The 16,776-nt window shown below is 44.3% G+C and overlaps 3 protein-coding genes across 3 annotated transcripts; 2 read left to right on the top strand and 1 right to left on the bottom strand.

Annotated features, from left to right (window-relative positions):
- Positions 1-404: 404 nt before the first annotated feature.
- gemin6 (gem (nuclear organelle) associated protein 6) lies at positions 405-2,086 on the bottom strand. The gene is made up of 2 exons (XM_030743157.1): positions 1,797-2,086; positions 405-1,614 (listed from the first exon to the last, which is right to left on the bottom strand). Exons 1-2 carry the CDS (start codon positions 1,925-1,927, stop codon positions 1,263-1,265), a joined length of 483 nt encoding a protein of 160 aa, XP_030599017.1. The 5' UTR covers positions 1,928-2,086; the 3' UTR covers positions 405-1,262.
- Positions 2,087-2,404: 318 nt separating this feature from the next.
- srsf7b (serine and arginine rich splicing factor 7b) lies at positions 2,405-6,759 on the top strand. Its single transcript, XM_030743121.1, has 8 exons — positions 2,405-2,523; positions 2,927-3,107; positions 3,460-3,639; positions 5,560-5,634; positions 5,801-5,878; positions 5,971-6,000; positions 6,372-6,416; positions 6,555-6,759. The coding sequence occupies exons 1-8, from the start codon at positions 2,496-2,498 to the stop codon at positions 6,589-6,591; spliced, it is 654 nt and encodes a 217-aa protein (XP_030598981.1). The 5' UTR covers positions 2,405-2,495; the 3' UTR covers positions 6,592-6,759.
- Positions 6,760-6,956: 197 nt separating this feature from the next.
- LOC115789636 (reticulon-3-B-like) lies at positions 6,957-16,720 on the top strand. Its single transcript, XM_030743135.1, has 8 exons — positions 6,957-7,106; positions 11,821-11,971; positions 12,097-12,153; positions 12,233-12,371; positions 15,772-15,841; positions 15,916-15,962; positions 16,039-16,097; positions 16,576-16,720. Exons 1-8 carry the CDS (start codon positions 7,046-7,048, stop codon positions 16,622-16,624), a joined length of 633 nt encoding a protein of 210 aa, XP_030598995.1. The 5' UTR covers positions 6,957-7,045; the 3' UTR covers positions 16,625-16,720.
- The last annotated feature ends 56 nt before the right edge of the window (positions 16,721-16,776 follow it).

Below are 16,776 nucleotides of genomic sequence, written 5' to 3' on the forward strand. Positions count from 1 at the left end.
AGCACCGTCAGGTAAAATCTGATCTGTGCTAATTAATATTTTGTGACTGTCCCGCGGTCCCTCTTCGGTCACTCAGCACGTGACCTCATCCTGCTGACCTTGGGTCACAGTGAGGGGAGGATGGTGCCGCTCTGTCGTGGTGAAGAGAGCAGAGCCGTGGATCTCTGTTCCTAGTCTGCTGACTACGAGCTGCGGGGACCGCCACTCGCCGGCGAGCTCTGAGAGAAAATGAATACTGAGTTCAGCTCATCACTCTGGAGCAGAGCTGCTGCTCCTCCACATCAGAGGAGCCAGCCGGGCCGACGCTGCAGTTTCATACTGGGGTCAAAGCGCGCCCGACTAATTTTAATCACAAATCTATCACAAACAGAGTATCAAAATTTTATTAAAGTTTAGATTTGAGTCTTACAAAATATGCAAATTAATTTTAACTTTGCAACAAAACATTTTGTCTTTGAATGAGATTATCTACGAATGCTCTAAGAAATTAGTTTGCTTATTGGTGACCGTGCAATCATTTTTTTCTTGATGTTCTGAGCTGCAGGATGAGGGTCAATGACAGGTCAGAGCAAGATTCACCATGACAACAGTAAATTAAGAGAAGAGCCTCCATTTTAGCCCAGAAGAGTGAGAACAGCTCAGGCCTCTCAGCCATCCTCAGAGACAGAAGAACCTGACACACCTGGATCAAACCGACCGGTCACTGGTGCAGCTGACGAGCACCTGAATGACCTGAGACAGATTCAGGTGATCTACACTGGGAAACACATTGAGCTTTTAGTCCAGTTCAGTCAGAAAGTTACACCAACAAGATCCAGCTGTGATTAATTCATCCAGTACAGTGGAAGGAAGTGGAGGGTTGAATAAAGATCACAAAGCAGAAACCCTTTCCGTGAACCCCACCTGTCCATGCCCAGATGACCCGGGTAAAGGATTTCTGACCCTGAAACTGAAATAAAATCATTCACGTCACACGATCAGCTCCTCCTCCAGTTTAAAAGCTGTTTCTCTCTTAACAATATAAAGAATCTACAGTAATCGATCAGCACAGTCTGCGGGACAAATCAAGAACCTGACGTTTCTCAGTTTCCTATTTACCTGGAACACCTGTGAGTCATTTTACATGACAGAACACATTATTCATTCTGCTTTTATTTAGGAGTCATATTGATGACATCAGTAAACGAAGGGGCGGGGCTTCAAAAACCCCCAAACCAAAGCAGAGGAATTGCCGCTTTCTGTTCATGCCCGTAGACTCCGGTTCAGTTCTGGGTCCGGATAAGTCTCTGGATCCGGTCCAGGATGATCTGGTTGGAGCTGCTGCAGTCCTCGGCTGTGTACGGCGCCGTGATCGTCAGGACGCCCGCCACCGTCAGCTGTTCCCCCTGCTCCTCCACGGGGACACGGTTCTCCTGCAACCACCGCCGCACGCCACCCCTCCGCCGTCGCAGCTCCTCGGGATCCAAGCTGGGTAGCGATGGCGGTAGGAGGGCGGCCCGCAGGCGCTCCGCCGTGACTTCGTCGGCCTCCCGCAGGACCTCCACCTCCTTCACGGCGTGACCCATCACCACCCGCACCGACGCTGCCGTCTCACTGAAAGTGAGCAGGACCGCGCTGCAGAGAGAAGGAGAAGAAACGGTCAGAGTCGCGTCACACCCGGACTTGGACCTGATCCTGGACCCGGAACCGGTCTGATGCCGACTGCAGAAAAAACTCTCAGGAAACTGCAGACGTTTCTACGTCACAATCAGCTGATCAGTTTATTTATTCTAAAGAATCCTCCATGCGCGTGTTACCTGGCAGACACCGGGTCCACGCTCAGCAACCAGCCACTGTGTTCGTCACCTTTTCCCGTTCTCACCTTCACCTGTTTGTTGACGTAATGAAGCCACCTGAGCGGACCTAAGAGAGGCCAGTCGCACTGCATCACGGACCTCTGATCAGATCAATACCCGAGTAATAATCGATTCACCTGCAGACACTGTCCTGTTTGCTGCACGCGCTGCAAATATTCCCGAGGAAACACGACACGGAAAAAAAGGTTCCGCTTTAAGGTTTAACCTGAGCCGCGGCTCCCCTTGTAGGCCGGGGCGGGTACTGCAATAAACCTGACTAGAAACGACCAGAAAACAGTAGAAACGCAACGCTTCAGTCACATTCTCTGCCAACATACAAAATATAAATAATACATAAAATTAAAAAGTAGATCAAATATCGACAGAAGAAGAAAAATAATCACGTGAGGTCACCAAAATATCGGAAAAAGCAGAAAAAAAACCCCAAAATCCAAATTTAATAAATTTTACTGATGCAAACACCAGAAAACTGAAATTAAATTCGTTAATTTAATTTCAAATAAAACTTTACTATTCACAAACCGCCAATTAAAATCAAGAAGAAAGCTGAGAAAGGAAGCAAGCTTTTGCTGACGTAACTTCCACCACAGATACAGTGACGCTGCTATCCCAGACCGAACCTGCGGAGCCGCCGCAAGGATGTCCAGACACAGTCGGTACGGCGCAGGTAACCCGCACCAAGCTGCCCCGTGCCCGCGCTGCGGGTCAACGCTATGGGACCGGAACCAGTCCGGTTATTTGCATTAGCACTCTTAGCCTTTGGGACGGTTAGCTGCAGAGCTAACAGCTAACCTCAGATTAGGAAGACTGAAACCTGTTTACACCTGGTAGTTTTACGTCGGAAGCTCCTCTGTTAGCGCAGCTAGCTTCTGTCAGACAGGTAGGGCAGGTGTGTATGGCCGTGACGTTTACATTTCACAGTCTTCTCACCTGTGCGCAGGTCACCTGGGTTTGATTTTTCAGCCTGAGGTTATTGATCTGTGAGCGCCATGTTAATCTGAGGGAATGGTCAGGTGTTTGACCTTATAATTTCACAGCAGGTGACCTCTCCCACTCACCTGTTTACACAGAGACAAAGGTGTACGTGGGGAACCTGGGGACGGGGGCAGGCAAAGGTGAGCTGGAGCGGGCCTTCGGGTACTACGGACCCCTCCGAACCGTCTGGATCGCTAGGAACCCGCCGGGTTTTGCCTTCGTGGAGTTTGAAGACCCGCGAGATGCCGACGACGCCGTCCGAGGGTTAGACGGGAAGTGAGTACGGCGCACACATGAGCATACCTGAACGCCCGCTTTCACAGTTTCTGATATCACGATCAGTTTCTGATACTTAGTGACATCATCGGTTGGCGTTTAATGTTTTTGGAATAGAACTCTATTGATCCTTTGCAGTAGCTGCAGTATAAGTACTTTATAAACTATATAAATGCTGTATACGATTGTGCATTGAAACGTCTAAGCAGAGTCCGGTTTGACCCTGAGGTGGAGCCCGCCCTCTTTATGAGCTTATCCAGTCTGGTCCTGTCTCTAGAGTGTGATCTGCGGCTGATTGATTAGATTAATTTAGTTGACTGATTTTTTTTTTTTTTTTTCTCTTCTCTCATAGGGTGATCTCTGGAAGTCGTGTGCGGGTGGAACTCTCCACTGGGATGCCTCGGCGCTCCCGCTATGACCGCCCTGTGACGCGGCGACCTTTTGACCCCAACGATAAATGCTACGAGTGTGGAGAGAAAGGTCACTACGCCTATGACTGTCACCGCTACAGCCGCCGCAGTCGGAGGAGCAGGTAACCCAGACGACCGGCGTACAGCAGACGGGGAACGGCTGAAAAAACGTGTTTTTTTCGGTGCGGACAAATGCTTCCAGCTGAGCCTCAGTCGCCGGTAACCTCACAGAGGCGTGGCGAGCTGAACCCGTGCAGGTGGCCATTTACCTGCTGTAACATCTGAGTACACTGATTACTTTCTTATAGACGCGCGCTGATTGGCTGCCCCTCAGCAAGCCTCCAAAAGCCGTCCAATCAGAGGACAGTTGTGTGAAAAGGGGAGGTGCTAAAACAGCTTATTTCAGACACTAAATGGGCTGCAGATGTTCTCAGCAGGAAGTTTGTGTACTGAGCGTTCTCAGACGCCTGAGGCTCAGCTGTTTCTGTTTGTGAGGAAATGCTTTGACATGCTGCAGCTGTCAGACCTGAGGCCGGCGGGGCGGGGCGGTCATGGCAGCGCTGCAGTACCACCTCCATCTGACGATAGCCCCACTCTGCCCACCAATACCAACATGCCACTAAGTGCTAGAGTAGTATAGAGTTCAAAAGTATTACAGAGTGTTACAGTGTGCAACAGTAATATAGAGGACTAGAGTATTATTGAATATGAGACTACTCGAGTATTATCACTTATTATAGATTAGATTAAACTTTATTAATCCCTTTGGGAGGGTTCCGTCAGGGAAATAAAAGTTCCAGTAGTGCTTTTTACAATGTACATCCATTACATTGAGTATCACAGAGAACTAGATTAATGTAGAGTACTAGAGAATTTCCGAGAGTTACAGAGTACTAGAGTATTTTTTTTAAATGTTGCGGGGTGCAGGAGATATCTGTGCTGCTCGGGTGCAGACGTCACCTGACTCGGCACTTCCTGTTGAAGGTGCGAGGCCGCGGTGTGCTCCGTTAGCTCAGTTGCTGAGTCATCAACACGTTCAAATAATAAATCCAAGAGCTATCGCACCCGAGCATCAGATTCTCCCACCTTCTGCTCTGCATCCTGAGCCTTAGCTGACCTTTGACCTCCACCTGTCCAGGGTCACTTTTAAGAAGTGGGTTTTCACATTTTGAGATGGCAGCCATGTTGGATTTTTAAGTGGTTAGCAGCAGCCACCTCTTATTCCTTCCTCTCACAGTAAAAGCTCTTGATATACACACTGAGGTGCATCGAGGGGATTTTCGACAGATAGTAGCACTAAAATCAAACTTCGTCTCTGATTTATGGAAGAACAAACTTCTGATTTCAATGTGGACGCAATGCACTGACCTCAGGTTTGGTCGTTTTAGTCCAACTGCAGCAAGAAAACGAGTTTTTTAACTCTGAAGGTGGCAGGAAGTGCCAGCATTCAATACAAGCATTTTCACACCTGCTTTTATTTTGTTGGTCTGGGAAGTGTAAGAAATCTTTTTATGCTTTTAATGTGAAGGTCTCAGATTCAGAAACAGGTTCCAGTCTGTGCCCTGGCTGGTCCAGGTCTGCAGCTGTGTGTGAGTGTGTGTGTGTGTGAGTGTGAGAGACTCTAACTGCTCTTCTTACTGTGAGATATTTAACACCTGGTCAAAACATTTCAGGTACATCGTTTGATCAGAACCATATCAGAACCAGAACTTTAGGGTTCCTCCTTAGAGCCGCCCGCCCTCTAAATTTGCCCGTAAAGAGCTGCTGGACCGCGGTCCCTTCTAGAAAAACTGCCTCGCTTCCATCAAGTCTCAATCAAGCGATTTGGCTGTCAGTATGATCATCGTTAGAAATCTTCTAGATCATCTAGATCTGCTAGACCCGGTCCAAAGAGGGCCGACCTGCAAAAGGTTTACTTCATCACGCATTAATGTTTTACTGTCTTCACTCTGCATGAGCATCAGCTGCAGTTCATACCTTTACCTGTGCCCTCACCTGGCTGTCCCCTCACACCTGCTGTCCTACCTCTGCTCCCGGTCCAGGTCCAGGTCCCGGTCCAGGTCCCGTAGGAGGCGGTACTCCCGCAGCAGGAGTCGCAGCAGGAGCCGAGAGAGGAGGTAAGTGTTTAGGAGGGACTTTGCAAGTCAAAGGTCATACTTTCTTTCAGAGGTCGTCATCACAAATGTTTAAATAAAGACAATTGAAACCATTAAATCTGCAGATTATTTTAAATAAAGTTTTAAATGATTTGTCCAGCCTTTCTGATGATGTCATTGCGTCCAGGTCCAGGTCTTTCTCTCCTCGCCGCTCCCGCTCAGCCTCACCCAGAAGATCCAGATCAGCCTCAGCGCGGAGGTCCAGGTCAGACTCTGATACTACTGACATCATCACGCTCTTTGCTGACATCATTGCAAACCAGGTGTAACATTAAACCTTCTTCCTGTCTTCTGTAGGTCCAGGTCCGGGTCTCGAGGCCGGAGCAGGTGGGTGTTTTTGTAGTCAGCCTGACTTCTGTTGTGAGGTCACTTCCTGTGCAGGCTCCAATCTCAGCACACCTCTAGTGTGAGGACAGGAAGTGCTTTTTTTGTTTTGTTTTTTTGTTTATTTTTTTTGCGCTCAGAGAAACACCTGCTGCAGGTGCAGGTCAGTGTTCACTGATCACCAAAGATGACTTCTGTGGTGTCCTGAGACTGGAGGTGTGTGCAGGAAGCGACCTCACAGTGGAGTTGTGCAGTCAGACAGCAGTCAGGTGTCAGTGCGCTCCCCTGCTGATCATCAAATATGAGATCTCTGTTGTGAGCATGCTCACTACCTATCTGTCTGTCCAGGTGTTCACTGACCTGTTTGTCTGCAGGTCTGGTTCGATGGGCCGCTCTCGCTCTGGATCTCCGGCTCGAAGGTGAGAACGAGATGTGAAGGAGGCACACGCCATCTCCCGCACACCTGAGAATGAGCTCACCTGTGGGGCAGCTCTGATCCAGGTGACCAAACATTACCTGACTAACACCTGTCTCTCTCTCTCTGTCCTCGCCCACAGTCACTCGTCTGCGGGGAGTCGTGCCGCTGATGAGTAAACTTCTTGTTTCCTGTCTGTTGATGTTTTTTGAGTTTTTGTATGACCTTTATTCAGCTTTGTCGATATTATTGATCACCGATTGTTGTCCTTCAGGCTGTTGGGTTTCAATTCGGTTACTTCCTGTTTGTCTAGTCCTTGAAAGATCAATAAAGATTTATATAAGGGCTCCCGTGTCTGGCTTTATTTAAACAGTGTGTGTAGACATTTTGTCTGAGTCTGCTCAAACCCCTGAGCTCTTTCACCTGGCTGACCTTTGACCCTCGACCTGCGGAGAGATTCCCAGATATATCGAGCTGTTTGGACCTCGCAGGGTTAAAACCTCTGCCCCCGCCATGTGGACATGCCCACTCTTTCTGGCCCCACCCACACAGTGATGTCATCACTGCATGGACCGGCTGTAGGATTCTGGAGAGTCAGACGGAGGTTCAGACCTGCAGGACGAGCAGCACAAAATGGCTGACTCCTCATCATCGACTAACAACTCGTCCTTGGTGAGAGACCTCACACACACAGGTGAGATGTGCACACTTTTGATCTGTTGCCATGGGAACTGTCCACCTTGATTTGTAAAGTCATCTCTGATTGGCTGAAACCTTCATATGTTTCGAACTGATCCATTCGACTGGACTGAGCCTCACCTGTTCACACCTGTTCTCAGGGAGCCGACTCCCTTTTACCCAGGAAACCAACAAAGTGCTATTGTCCTCATCAGCTGTCTCTTATTCAGCCTGCTCTGTGTATGTGTGTGTGTGTGTGTGTGTGTGTGTGTGTGTATAAATCATGTGAAGGTCAGATAATATTTATTGGGTATTTAATCTGACTCCTCAGACGTCATCTAGGAGCTAACGTTTTTGTGGTTCTTTCTGGGTTCTTGGGATCTAAAGTTTAAACTTTCAGCTGCTGATTTCATATCAGAGGAAACATCTACAGATTAGTTCTGATTGAGCAGCACGTTTCCTGTGCGTGGAGACCAATCAATATGTAGTTCTCTTTAAACAGGCTCTCTGTGGAATGTAGCTCAGCGTTCTTAATCCGATCCACATAACCGCATGACCACCGCTGATCTCCACGGATTAATCCTGGATTAATGGGAGGAGGTTATTGGGAAACTTTACACAAATCTTTTAAAACATGAAGTTACAGAAAGCTTCAATAAAATGTTAAAGTTTACAAGTCGCATCCCTGATTCTAGTTCTGTTAGAGGTCTGTGTTTAAAGTTCTTCATTCCTACAGTCACCTGAGAGCTGCTTTTTTGGGGGGTTTCCCTAATATTGCAAGTTCTTTACCTTACAGCAGAGAGAAACAGAATTAAAAGGCACGAATTACCTGGAACAGGTGAGAATATTAAAGAAAAAAGTTCTTTTCAGCCAGTGTTTAAAACAAGCCACAGACTGAGCCGAGGAAACAGGATGTTTCAGAGTGCAGGATGCAGGCAGGAATTAATGTTCCCAGGGGGCTACGTGAGAAACTGGGATTGTTATGGAGGGTTGTACCAATAAGCTGAATGCAATTCTGCCCAATATTAATTTAATCTCTTTATAAACTACTGCTGGTAAGAGTAAATGTTACAGTTATGCAACGGCAATGTGAAATTGGCAAAAAAGCCAACATTTTTAACATTATCAAATTATTTAATTAACATTATCAAAAATAACTGATAACTTATGTTTTTGCAAAACTTTAAATCCTTTTTTTAATACAGTGTTATTTTTCTTGTAGTTTAATGACTTCATCTGCAGTTTTTCCCCCTTTTTTCTTGTTCAGCGAGAACTGTTTTACTACATCAACAACCTGGTTCATTTTTAGCACTGACGCCTCCTGGTGTTTAATACAATGCAACTTCAGTCCGGGCTTCATTTTGGTCACTTTATCCTGCATCTGACATTTTTCCCTGTCAGATCTGAACAGTCATCAGCTGGAACAGCTGCTAGTTTGTCCCATTTCAGTACCAGCCTGTCCAAACATGCACTTACCTCTGCAAACAAATCACTCCCTGTCTGAGTCCCTTTCACTGAGTGCCGTACTGCCAGCTCCTCTGTAACCTCAAACTCTTTGGTTATCCCACAGCTCCCAAAGCCAAGTGAAAAAAAGTCAAAATTGTTCACATTGTTTTTTAATTGACGCTCCAAACGTCCTGCAATGTTCCCGATCTGTCTTGTTAAAGTTTTCTTGCAGAATGACATATTTTCAAATGCTTCTTTTTTCTCAGGGCATATTAGCACAGCAGAGTCCACAAACACTCTTTGATGAACTCCCTGTCAGAGAATGACTGTTTTTATGACTTTCTGACTAGCAAACTCTCATCTCTCATAAACATCTACTCCAAAACATGTACAGCGAAGCTGCATTCACTCGCACGCATTTAGATAAATAAATTTAAAAAATAAAAGCAACAAAGTTGTATTTATGATTTCCCACAAAATTGTAAAAACAGTAAGCCCTTCCCTGATGGGGAGTTATCAAAGAGGGTTTAGTGGCTGAAATGGGTCAAACTGCATGATGTAGTTATTTACCGTTGAATTCTTATTTTATATTATATTCACATTTGGAATGGCTGATGTTGGACTGAGGGTGGCTGAAAAGTGAGTTCCAATAATCGAGAAAATGAAAATTGTACTTCATTCTGAATTATTTGCTGACAGTAAAGGTTTGATTTTCAAAAAACCTTTTCAATAAAAGGAACAAGACTGGATGAGCTCAGAGATCTAACAATCAAAATTCAGATGCTGGTCAGAACTAATACTGAGATACTTAGAAGATAATTGTTACTGCTGGTGAGGGGGGGCAATGTAAAGACTGACTTCCTTAGAGTAGCTGTCAGGGCAGAGCACGAGAACCTCAAATTTATCAGGGCCGTGATGGAGGAAATTTAAAGACATCCAATTTGTGATAGTAGTGAAGTATTCACTGAGGTAGGAGAGGCTGTTTTGTTTCATGAATCATCATAGCAATAGAAAGAAATTCTGCTGAAGCTGTTAAGTAGTAGTTTTCCAAGGTTCCTAAAGGTATTTGAAGGTCCTGGTCCCTGATGTTTCCTGAAGGTTGAGGGGTTAGGTTAAGGTTTATGGAAGTTGATGAATGTTTTTAAAGGTTCTTGATGGATTTAGTTTTTCAAAGGTTGCTGGTGGTTATCAAAGGGTCCTATTGATTTTTGAAGGTTCCTGTGAGTTTTTCGACAGTCCCCCAAAGTTCCTAAAAGTTCACGTTTGCTCTCTTTCACCTGATTCATTTTGAATCTGCTTAAGAAGGCTCCAGATTATATTTCCCAGCTTCTCATAAAATATACTGCTTCTCGCTGTCTTCGTTCACAGACTCAGAATTTGTTAGTTGTTCCCCGCACACGACTAAAGACCAGGGGGGACAGAGCCTTTGAGTCAGTGGCACCAAGGCTGTGGAACAGTCTACCTCTACATCTACGCTCAGCTGATGCTGTGGATTCTTTTAAAAAGCAGTTAAAACTTTTCTTTTTAAAAAGGCCTTCTGCTGAGAAATTTTTATTGAACTTTTAGTTTTAGCTATATAGTATTTAATTATTTTAGCTTTACATTATTTTTTGTTTTTCCATGTACAGCGCTTTGTGACTACTATTTGTGAAAAGTGCTAAATAAATAAAATTTACTTACTTACTTAAGAAATCTGAATCTGGGAGAGAACACCAGCTGTCTTTACATCTCTGATCTCTGACCTAGTCTTGGAATTTCACCTCATTCAATTTGACACGAACTGGTCTGAATCCCCTTTAATGTGGCATTAAGCTACATATTTTTATTTCTGCAATTCAATTCAATTTTATTTATATAGCGCCAAATCACAACAAACGGTTGCCTCAAGGCGCTTTATATTGTGGGTAAATGGACTAGCTCTTATATAGCGCTTTTCTACTCAGTATGAGCACTCAAAGCGCTATTACAACATGTTTACATTCACCCATGCACCCCCATTCATACAAGCACTTCCATGTTTGCTAAGCTAAGTGCTTTTTAATTAACTATCATTCACACACATTCATACTCCGACGGGACGGTCGGAGAGCAACTTGGGGTTAAGTATCTTGCCCAAGGATACATTGGCATGTAGCCTGGAGTAGCCAGGAATCGAACCGCTGACCTTCTGATCAGTAGGTGACCTGCTCTACCTACTGAGCTACAGCCACCCCACCCAGGTAAAGAACCTACAATAATACAGAGAAAACTCAATAATCAAAACGACCCCCTATGAGCAGCACTTGGTGACAGTGGGAAGGAAAAACTCCCTTTTAACAGGAAGAAACCTCCAGCAGAACCAGGCTCAGGGAGGGGCCGTCATCTGCCAAGACTAGTTGGGCTGAGGGGAGAGAAAAAAGACATGCTGTGGAAGAGAGCCAGAGATTAATAACAATTAATGATTAAATGCAGAGTGGAGAATAAACAGAGTAAATAAGGTGAATGAAAAGAAACAGCATTATGGGAACCCCCCAGCAGCCTAGGCCTATAGCAACATAACTAAGGGAGGGTTCAGGGTCACCTGATCCAGCCCTAACTATAAGCTTGGTCATAAAGGAAAGTTTCAAGCCTAATCTTAAAAATAGAGAGGGTGTCTGTCTACCGAATCCAAGCTGGGAGCTGGTTCCACAGAAGAGGGGCCTGAAAGCTGAAGGCTCTGCCTCCCATTCTACTCTTAAGTATTCTAGGAACCACAAGTAAGCCAGCAGTCTGAGAGCGAAGTGCTCTGTTGGGGTGATATGGGACTATAAGGTCTTTGAGATAATATGGGGCCTGATTATTCAAGACCTTGTAGGTGAGGAGAAGGATTTTAAATTCTATTCTAGATTTAACAGGGAGCCAATGAAGAGAAGCCAATATGGGAGAAATATTTGTCAGTAGTCAGTATTTCGGTCCCTGTGTGCAAAGGTCTGCATGATGTGCCTCGGTTGTCTCAGGTGCCACTGAATGTGTAAGCTGTAGACTGTGCAGCTGTGATTGGTTTGGTAGCTTCAAACTTGCAGGTTATTGGCTCTTAGCTGATAGTCTGCCACCTTGGACACAGGATTCTTTCACCTCATTCCATCCAGCCATATCTGTGTCTACCTGCAGCTTTGTCGTATGCTTCACCTGTCAGGAGTGTGTAGGAACCTGGTTTTCTCTGATTTGTTCGGTAGAGAGGGAAGCAGTTGTCTTTTAGTTATCCATTTTGTTTGTTATTTTGGCATGAAACTCGTGTTGGTTACTTTTATAAAATCTGTCTGCAGCCTCACAGCTTGTGCACTGGAGAGAACCAAAGAAATCTGCTGTGGCATTCGGCCTCTCACTGCTAATTCTTGTATCCGTGGCAACATTGTCAGTCATCAGTGTGGTGTCTTACTTGCTCCTGGCGTGCCTCTGTGTCACCATCACCTTCAGGTGGGTGGATTTCACTATAGATTGCTAAATTACATCACACGGCATGAATTCAATTCAATTTTATTCACCTCAAGGCAATTAACATAGTCACTATAACATCTTCCTGTTCTCCTTCCTGTCTGTAGAGTTTATAAATCTGTGATCCAGGCCATCCAGAAGTCCAATGAAGGTCATCCTTTCAGGTAACTCAACTGACCTGATCCTAACCTAGCTCTAACCTAATTCTAACCTAACTCTAGTTGTTGTTGTCCTCCTTCTCAGGTCTTTGTTGGAGAGGGACATTTCGGTGTCTTCAGAGTCGGTACGGCAGCTCGCTGATCAGTTTCTGATCCATTTGAACTGGTTTAACAATCAGACAAGGAGGCTGCTGCTGGTGGAGGACCTGGTCGACTCTCTGAAGGTTAGTCTGTGTGTTTGGTCCCTGCCTTTGGTCTTTGTCTCTGGTGTGTTTGGTATCTTTGGTTTGTGTTTGTGTGTGGGTCCGTGTGACTCTCTGATGGTCCATCCATACTATTTGGTACATGTCTTTTGTCCATTTGGTCGGTGCCTTTGGTGTGGTTGGTGCATTCAGTCCATGCCTTTGGTCTGTGTGTGGTGTGTTTGGTCTGTGTCTATAGTGCAGTTGGTGTTTGATTCATGTTATTGGTGTGCTTGGTCCATGTATATGGTGTGCTTGGTCTGTGTGTCTGGTTGATGTATTTGGTGAGTTTGTTGTATTTGGTCAGTGTGTTGGGTAAGTGTCTTTGGTTGATGTGTTTGGTCCATGTGGTCTAACGGTGGTGCTCTCACTTGTTGTTGGCTCTCACTTTGTTATTGTATGATTTCCTGTTCCTATTACAGCTTACAGTGGTGTTTTGTGTAGCTTGATCTATGTAGCTCTATTGATTATAAGTCTCTAGATAACGTATTTCACGTGCTTTATCCAGTTACTCCTCGGCCTCCTTTAGCAGTAACGATACTTGTAATAAATGAAGCCTTCTTATAGCTTTGTAGGCCAGGCTCAGTGAATTGGATACCCAGCTCCACACCCTGGAAAATCCTGTGGCTAGCAAGGCCCCTGCAGTCTGTGCTGACCAAGTTGGCTTAGCCACTGTTAGTTCTCCCCAGCAGATGCCGAGCAGCCGGGAAATCAGGCCTGCTGGGTGACTGTGAGGAGGAAGCGTAGTCCTCAACAGAAGCCCCCAGTACATGGTTCATGTGTCATTGTTTTTCCCCATTTGGTGACACACCCGCCAAGGAACAAACCCTGGATATTGGCGACTGTTTTGAGAAATGTGAAGCTAGAGACACCAGCAACCACAGTCGAATGTCTTCCAGGGACCAAAGCAGGCGACATTCAAGGAAACTGCTGACTAAGGATAAAGTAGATTTGGTAACATAATACAATTACATCAATTGGAGGTCATTAAAGTTAATACTGAATTAGTGTGTAACTTTGCCAAAGCAATGTTGGAATGTAGTCCCTCCCCAATCGGACCAGGAGTGACGTTTAGCTGCATTGTCTCCTTAAATTGTTGGCTGTCTGAGTGATGTCCAAAAAACGATGTGGGCTTTATAGATAATTGAGGAAGTTTCTGGGGAAAACCTGCTGTTTTTAGGAGAGACAGCATCCATCCTACTTTGGATGGAGCAGGGTTATAATAGTTTTACATTATAGTTTAGTTTTATTTTGTTTTAACTTTTCTTTTCTCTAATTCAGTTAGTTTTAATTAACGTGATTACCCAGGGTTGAGACCAGGAAGCAGAGTTGCAGTCTTACACGCCTCTCTGCAGCTTCTCTCCTCCTGCCATCCCCCCAAAACCCCATCCCCACAGAGACAGTGTCTGCTCCCAAACCACCTAAATCAACAAACCTAAAATCAACAAAAAACTATTTAAGCATAAAAATTCACAAAGACAGAACATCATATTATCCTCAACTGCACCAAAGAGTAAAACAGATAAATGTGGATTATTAAACATTAGGTCTCTCTCTTCCAAGTCCCTGTTAGTAAATGATTTATTAATTGATCAACATATTGATTTATTCTGCCTTACAGAAACCTGGTTACAGCAGGATGAATATGTTAGTTTAAATGAATCAACACCTCCGAGTCACAGTAACTGTCAGAATGCTCGAAGCGCAGGCTGAGGAGGAGGAGTAGCAGCAATCTTCAATTCCAGCTTAGTAATTAATTAAAGACCCAGACAAAGTTTTAATTCTTTTGAAAGCCTGCCTTTTAGTGTTGTCTGCCCTAATTGGAAAACTCACAAATTATAGTGGGTGATTTTAACATCCATGTAGATGCTGAGAATGACAGCCTCAACACTGCATTTAATCTACTGTTAGATTCAATTGGCTTCTCTCAAAATGTAAAGGAGCCCACCCACCACTTTAATCATACTCTGAAACTTGTCCTGACATATGGCATAGAAACTGAAGACCTAACAGTATTCCCTGAAAGCCCCCTCCTGTCTGATCATTTCTTAGTAACATTTACATTTACTTTAATGGATTACACAGCAGTGGGGAATAAGTTTTATTACAGTAGAAGTCTTTCTGAAAGTGCTGTAACTAAGTTTGAGGATCTAATTCCTTCATTATTATGCTCTTCAGTGCCAACACAGTGCAGAGCAGCTACCTAAATTCTGCTCCCACAGAGGTCGATTATCTCGTCAATAGTTTAACATCCTCACTGTGTACGACTTTAGATACTGTGAAAAGGATACTCTGAAAAGGAAAGCTTCAAATCAGAAGTGCCTGACTCCCTGGGATAACTCACGAATGCATTGAATGAATTTCTTCACAAATAAAATTTTAACCATTTGAGAAAAAAATTATTCATAACCATCTCAAAGACATATCTTTATGTTCAGCTGCTTTCAGCACTGCTGGTATTTGTTTAAACTCTCTCTGACTGATCTTTCTGAATAAACTTCAATAGTTACTTCCTCCAAACCAACATGTTTATTAGACCCCATTCCTACTAGACTGTTCAAAGAAGTCTTTCCATTAATTAATGCTTCTATCTTAAATATAATCAATCTGTCTTTATTAGTTGGCTATGTAGCACAGGTTTTTAAGGTGGCAGTAATTAAACCATTACCTAATTAGCCATCACTGACCCAGCTGTCTTAGCTAATTATAGGCCAATCTCCAACCTTCCTTTTCTCTCAAAGATTCTTGAAAGAGTAGTTGTAAAACAGCTAACTGATCATCTGCAGAGGAACGGTTTATTTGAAGAGTTTCAGTCAGGTTTCAGAATTCATCACAGTACAGAAACAGCATTAGTGAAGGTTACAAATGATCTTCTTACAGCCTCTGACAGTGGACTCATCTCTGTTCTTGTCCTGTTGGACCTCAGTGCAGCTTTTGATACTGTTGACCATAACATTTTATTACGGAGATTAGAGCATGCCATCCACGGTGTTTCTTCTTCATTCACCTCTTTTTATACACCACTCTATATTTAATCATTACTTATTATTAATCTCTGGCTCTCTTCCTCAGCATGTCTTTTGTCCTGTCTCTCTCTCTCCTCACCCCCAACCAGTCACAGCAGATGACCGCCCCTCCCTGAGCCTGGTGCTGCTGGAGGTTTCTTCCTGTTAAAAGGGAGTTTTTCCTTCCCACTGTCACCAAATATGTGCTCACAGGGGATTGTTTTGATTGTAGGGTCTTTACCTTACAATATAAAGCACCTTTAGGCAACTGTTTGTTGTGATTTGGCGCTAAATAAATAAATGATTTGACATTGTTGGGGTGTTTGCTTCGTGTCTTTGTTTTTTGTGTTTCAGCCAGTTTGTTCTTCATGTTTTAGCTGGCTGTGGTCATGTGGGTGATGACGTACATTGGCGCTGTGTTTAACGGAATCACCATCCTGATTCTTGGTGAGTTTGTTTCCTGCTGACTGATTTAAATCTAAATCTTTCTGATCTCACATTGGTTGTCTCCCTGTGGCCAGCTGACATAATTTTCTTCACCACGCCGCTCATCTACCAGAAGAAGAAGGTAAAGAAACACCCGATGTACCTGTTTTATACCTGACCTGCTTCGTGCTCACCTCAGAGTGTGTTTTTGCGTTCAGACTCAGATCGATCATCACCTCGAGGCAGTTTGGCTCAAACTACAGCAAACTCTGCAGAGGTGAGGTCACAACATATCCAGCCAGGTGACAAATGAACACGTTAACACCGAGCGTATTGATGCTTTTTGTAGGCGACACGTTTGCACAAGTGCACTTGTTGTGCATTGCTTGTTAATTATGCAATGCTTTGTCCTATTGAAAAATTCAAATGATTTTGAAAGCTGAGAAATTGCACTTCAGAGCCAACATGTGGTTATTATGGTAATTTCACTCACGGTGTTTCACGAAACTCGTAAATCCGCTCCTTTGTGCATCTGTAGTTAAAGGTGACAATCAGGTATTGATTGCTGACTGATTAATCCCTGCTGATCAGTTTGGACCTCCAGGTGCTTTTTCAGCTTTTTTATTCTCTTAAATGTTTGTTTACATCCATGCTCAGTTTCCACAGTAACACAGATGAGTCCACCTGTAGTCTACAGGTGTTCGCATTATTCTGTCCAGCCAAACAGCTAATGGGATGTCTCTGTCTGTTTTCAGACTACAAGATAAGTTACCTGGAGCTGTGAAGAGGAACAAAACTGACTGACACCTGAGGCTCCACCCCCTCTTGTCATTGGCCTGTTTGTCTGTGACTCATCTGCTGATTGTGAAAGTCTTTTAATAAAATCAGACTGAGGAGAAACAAGCTGCCTGTCTTTTATTCTGGGCCAGTGTCACCTGTCCTCTTTTAGCTGTCCT

This window comes from Archocentrus centrarchus, chromosome 1, assembly GCF_007364275.1.
Source record: "Archocentrus centrarchus isolate MPI-CPG fArcCen1 chromosome 1, fArcCen1, whole genome shotgun sequence".
In the NCBI taxonomy this organism is placed as follows: Eukaryota; Metazoa; Chordata; class Actinopteri; order Cichliformes; family Cichlidae; genus Archocentrus; species Archocentrus centrarchus.

Bases quoted from the DNA above. Each gene is read 5' to 3' on its own strand.
- gemin6 (XM_030743157.1), bottom strand. From the start codon at position 1,927: ATGCAGTGCGACTGGCCTCTCTTAGGTCCGCTCAGGTGGCTTCATTAC. The intron at 1,615-1,796 runs GTAACACGCGCA...TTCTCTCTGCAG, and splicing joins GTGGACCCGGTGTCTGCCAG to CGCGGTCCTGCTCACTTTCA.
- LOC115789636 (XM_030743135.1), top strand. From the start codon at position 7,046: ATGGCTGACTCCTCATCATCGACTAACAACTCGTCCTTGGTGAGAGAC. The intron at 12,154-12,232 runs GTAACTCAACTG...CCTCCTTCTCAG, and splicing joins AATGAAGGTCATCCTTTCAG to GTCTTTGTTGGAGAGGGACA. The intron at 12,372-15,771 runs GTTAGTCTGTGT...TTCATGTTTTAG, and splicing joins ACCTGGTCGACTCTCTGAAG to CTGGCTGTGGTCATGTGGGT.
- srsf7b (XM_030743121.1), top strand. From the start codon at position 2,496: ATGTCCAGACACAGTCGGTACGGCGCAG. The intron at 2,524-2,926 runs GTAACCCGCACC...CTGTTTACACAG, and splicing joins ACACAGTCGGTACGGCGCAG to AGACAAAGGTGTACGTGGGG. The intron at 5,635-5,800 runs GTAAGTGTTTAG...CATTGCGTCCAG, and splicing joins AGCAGGAGCCGAGAGAGGAG to GTCCAGGTCTTTCTCTCCTC.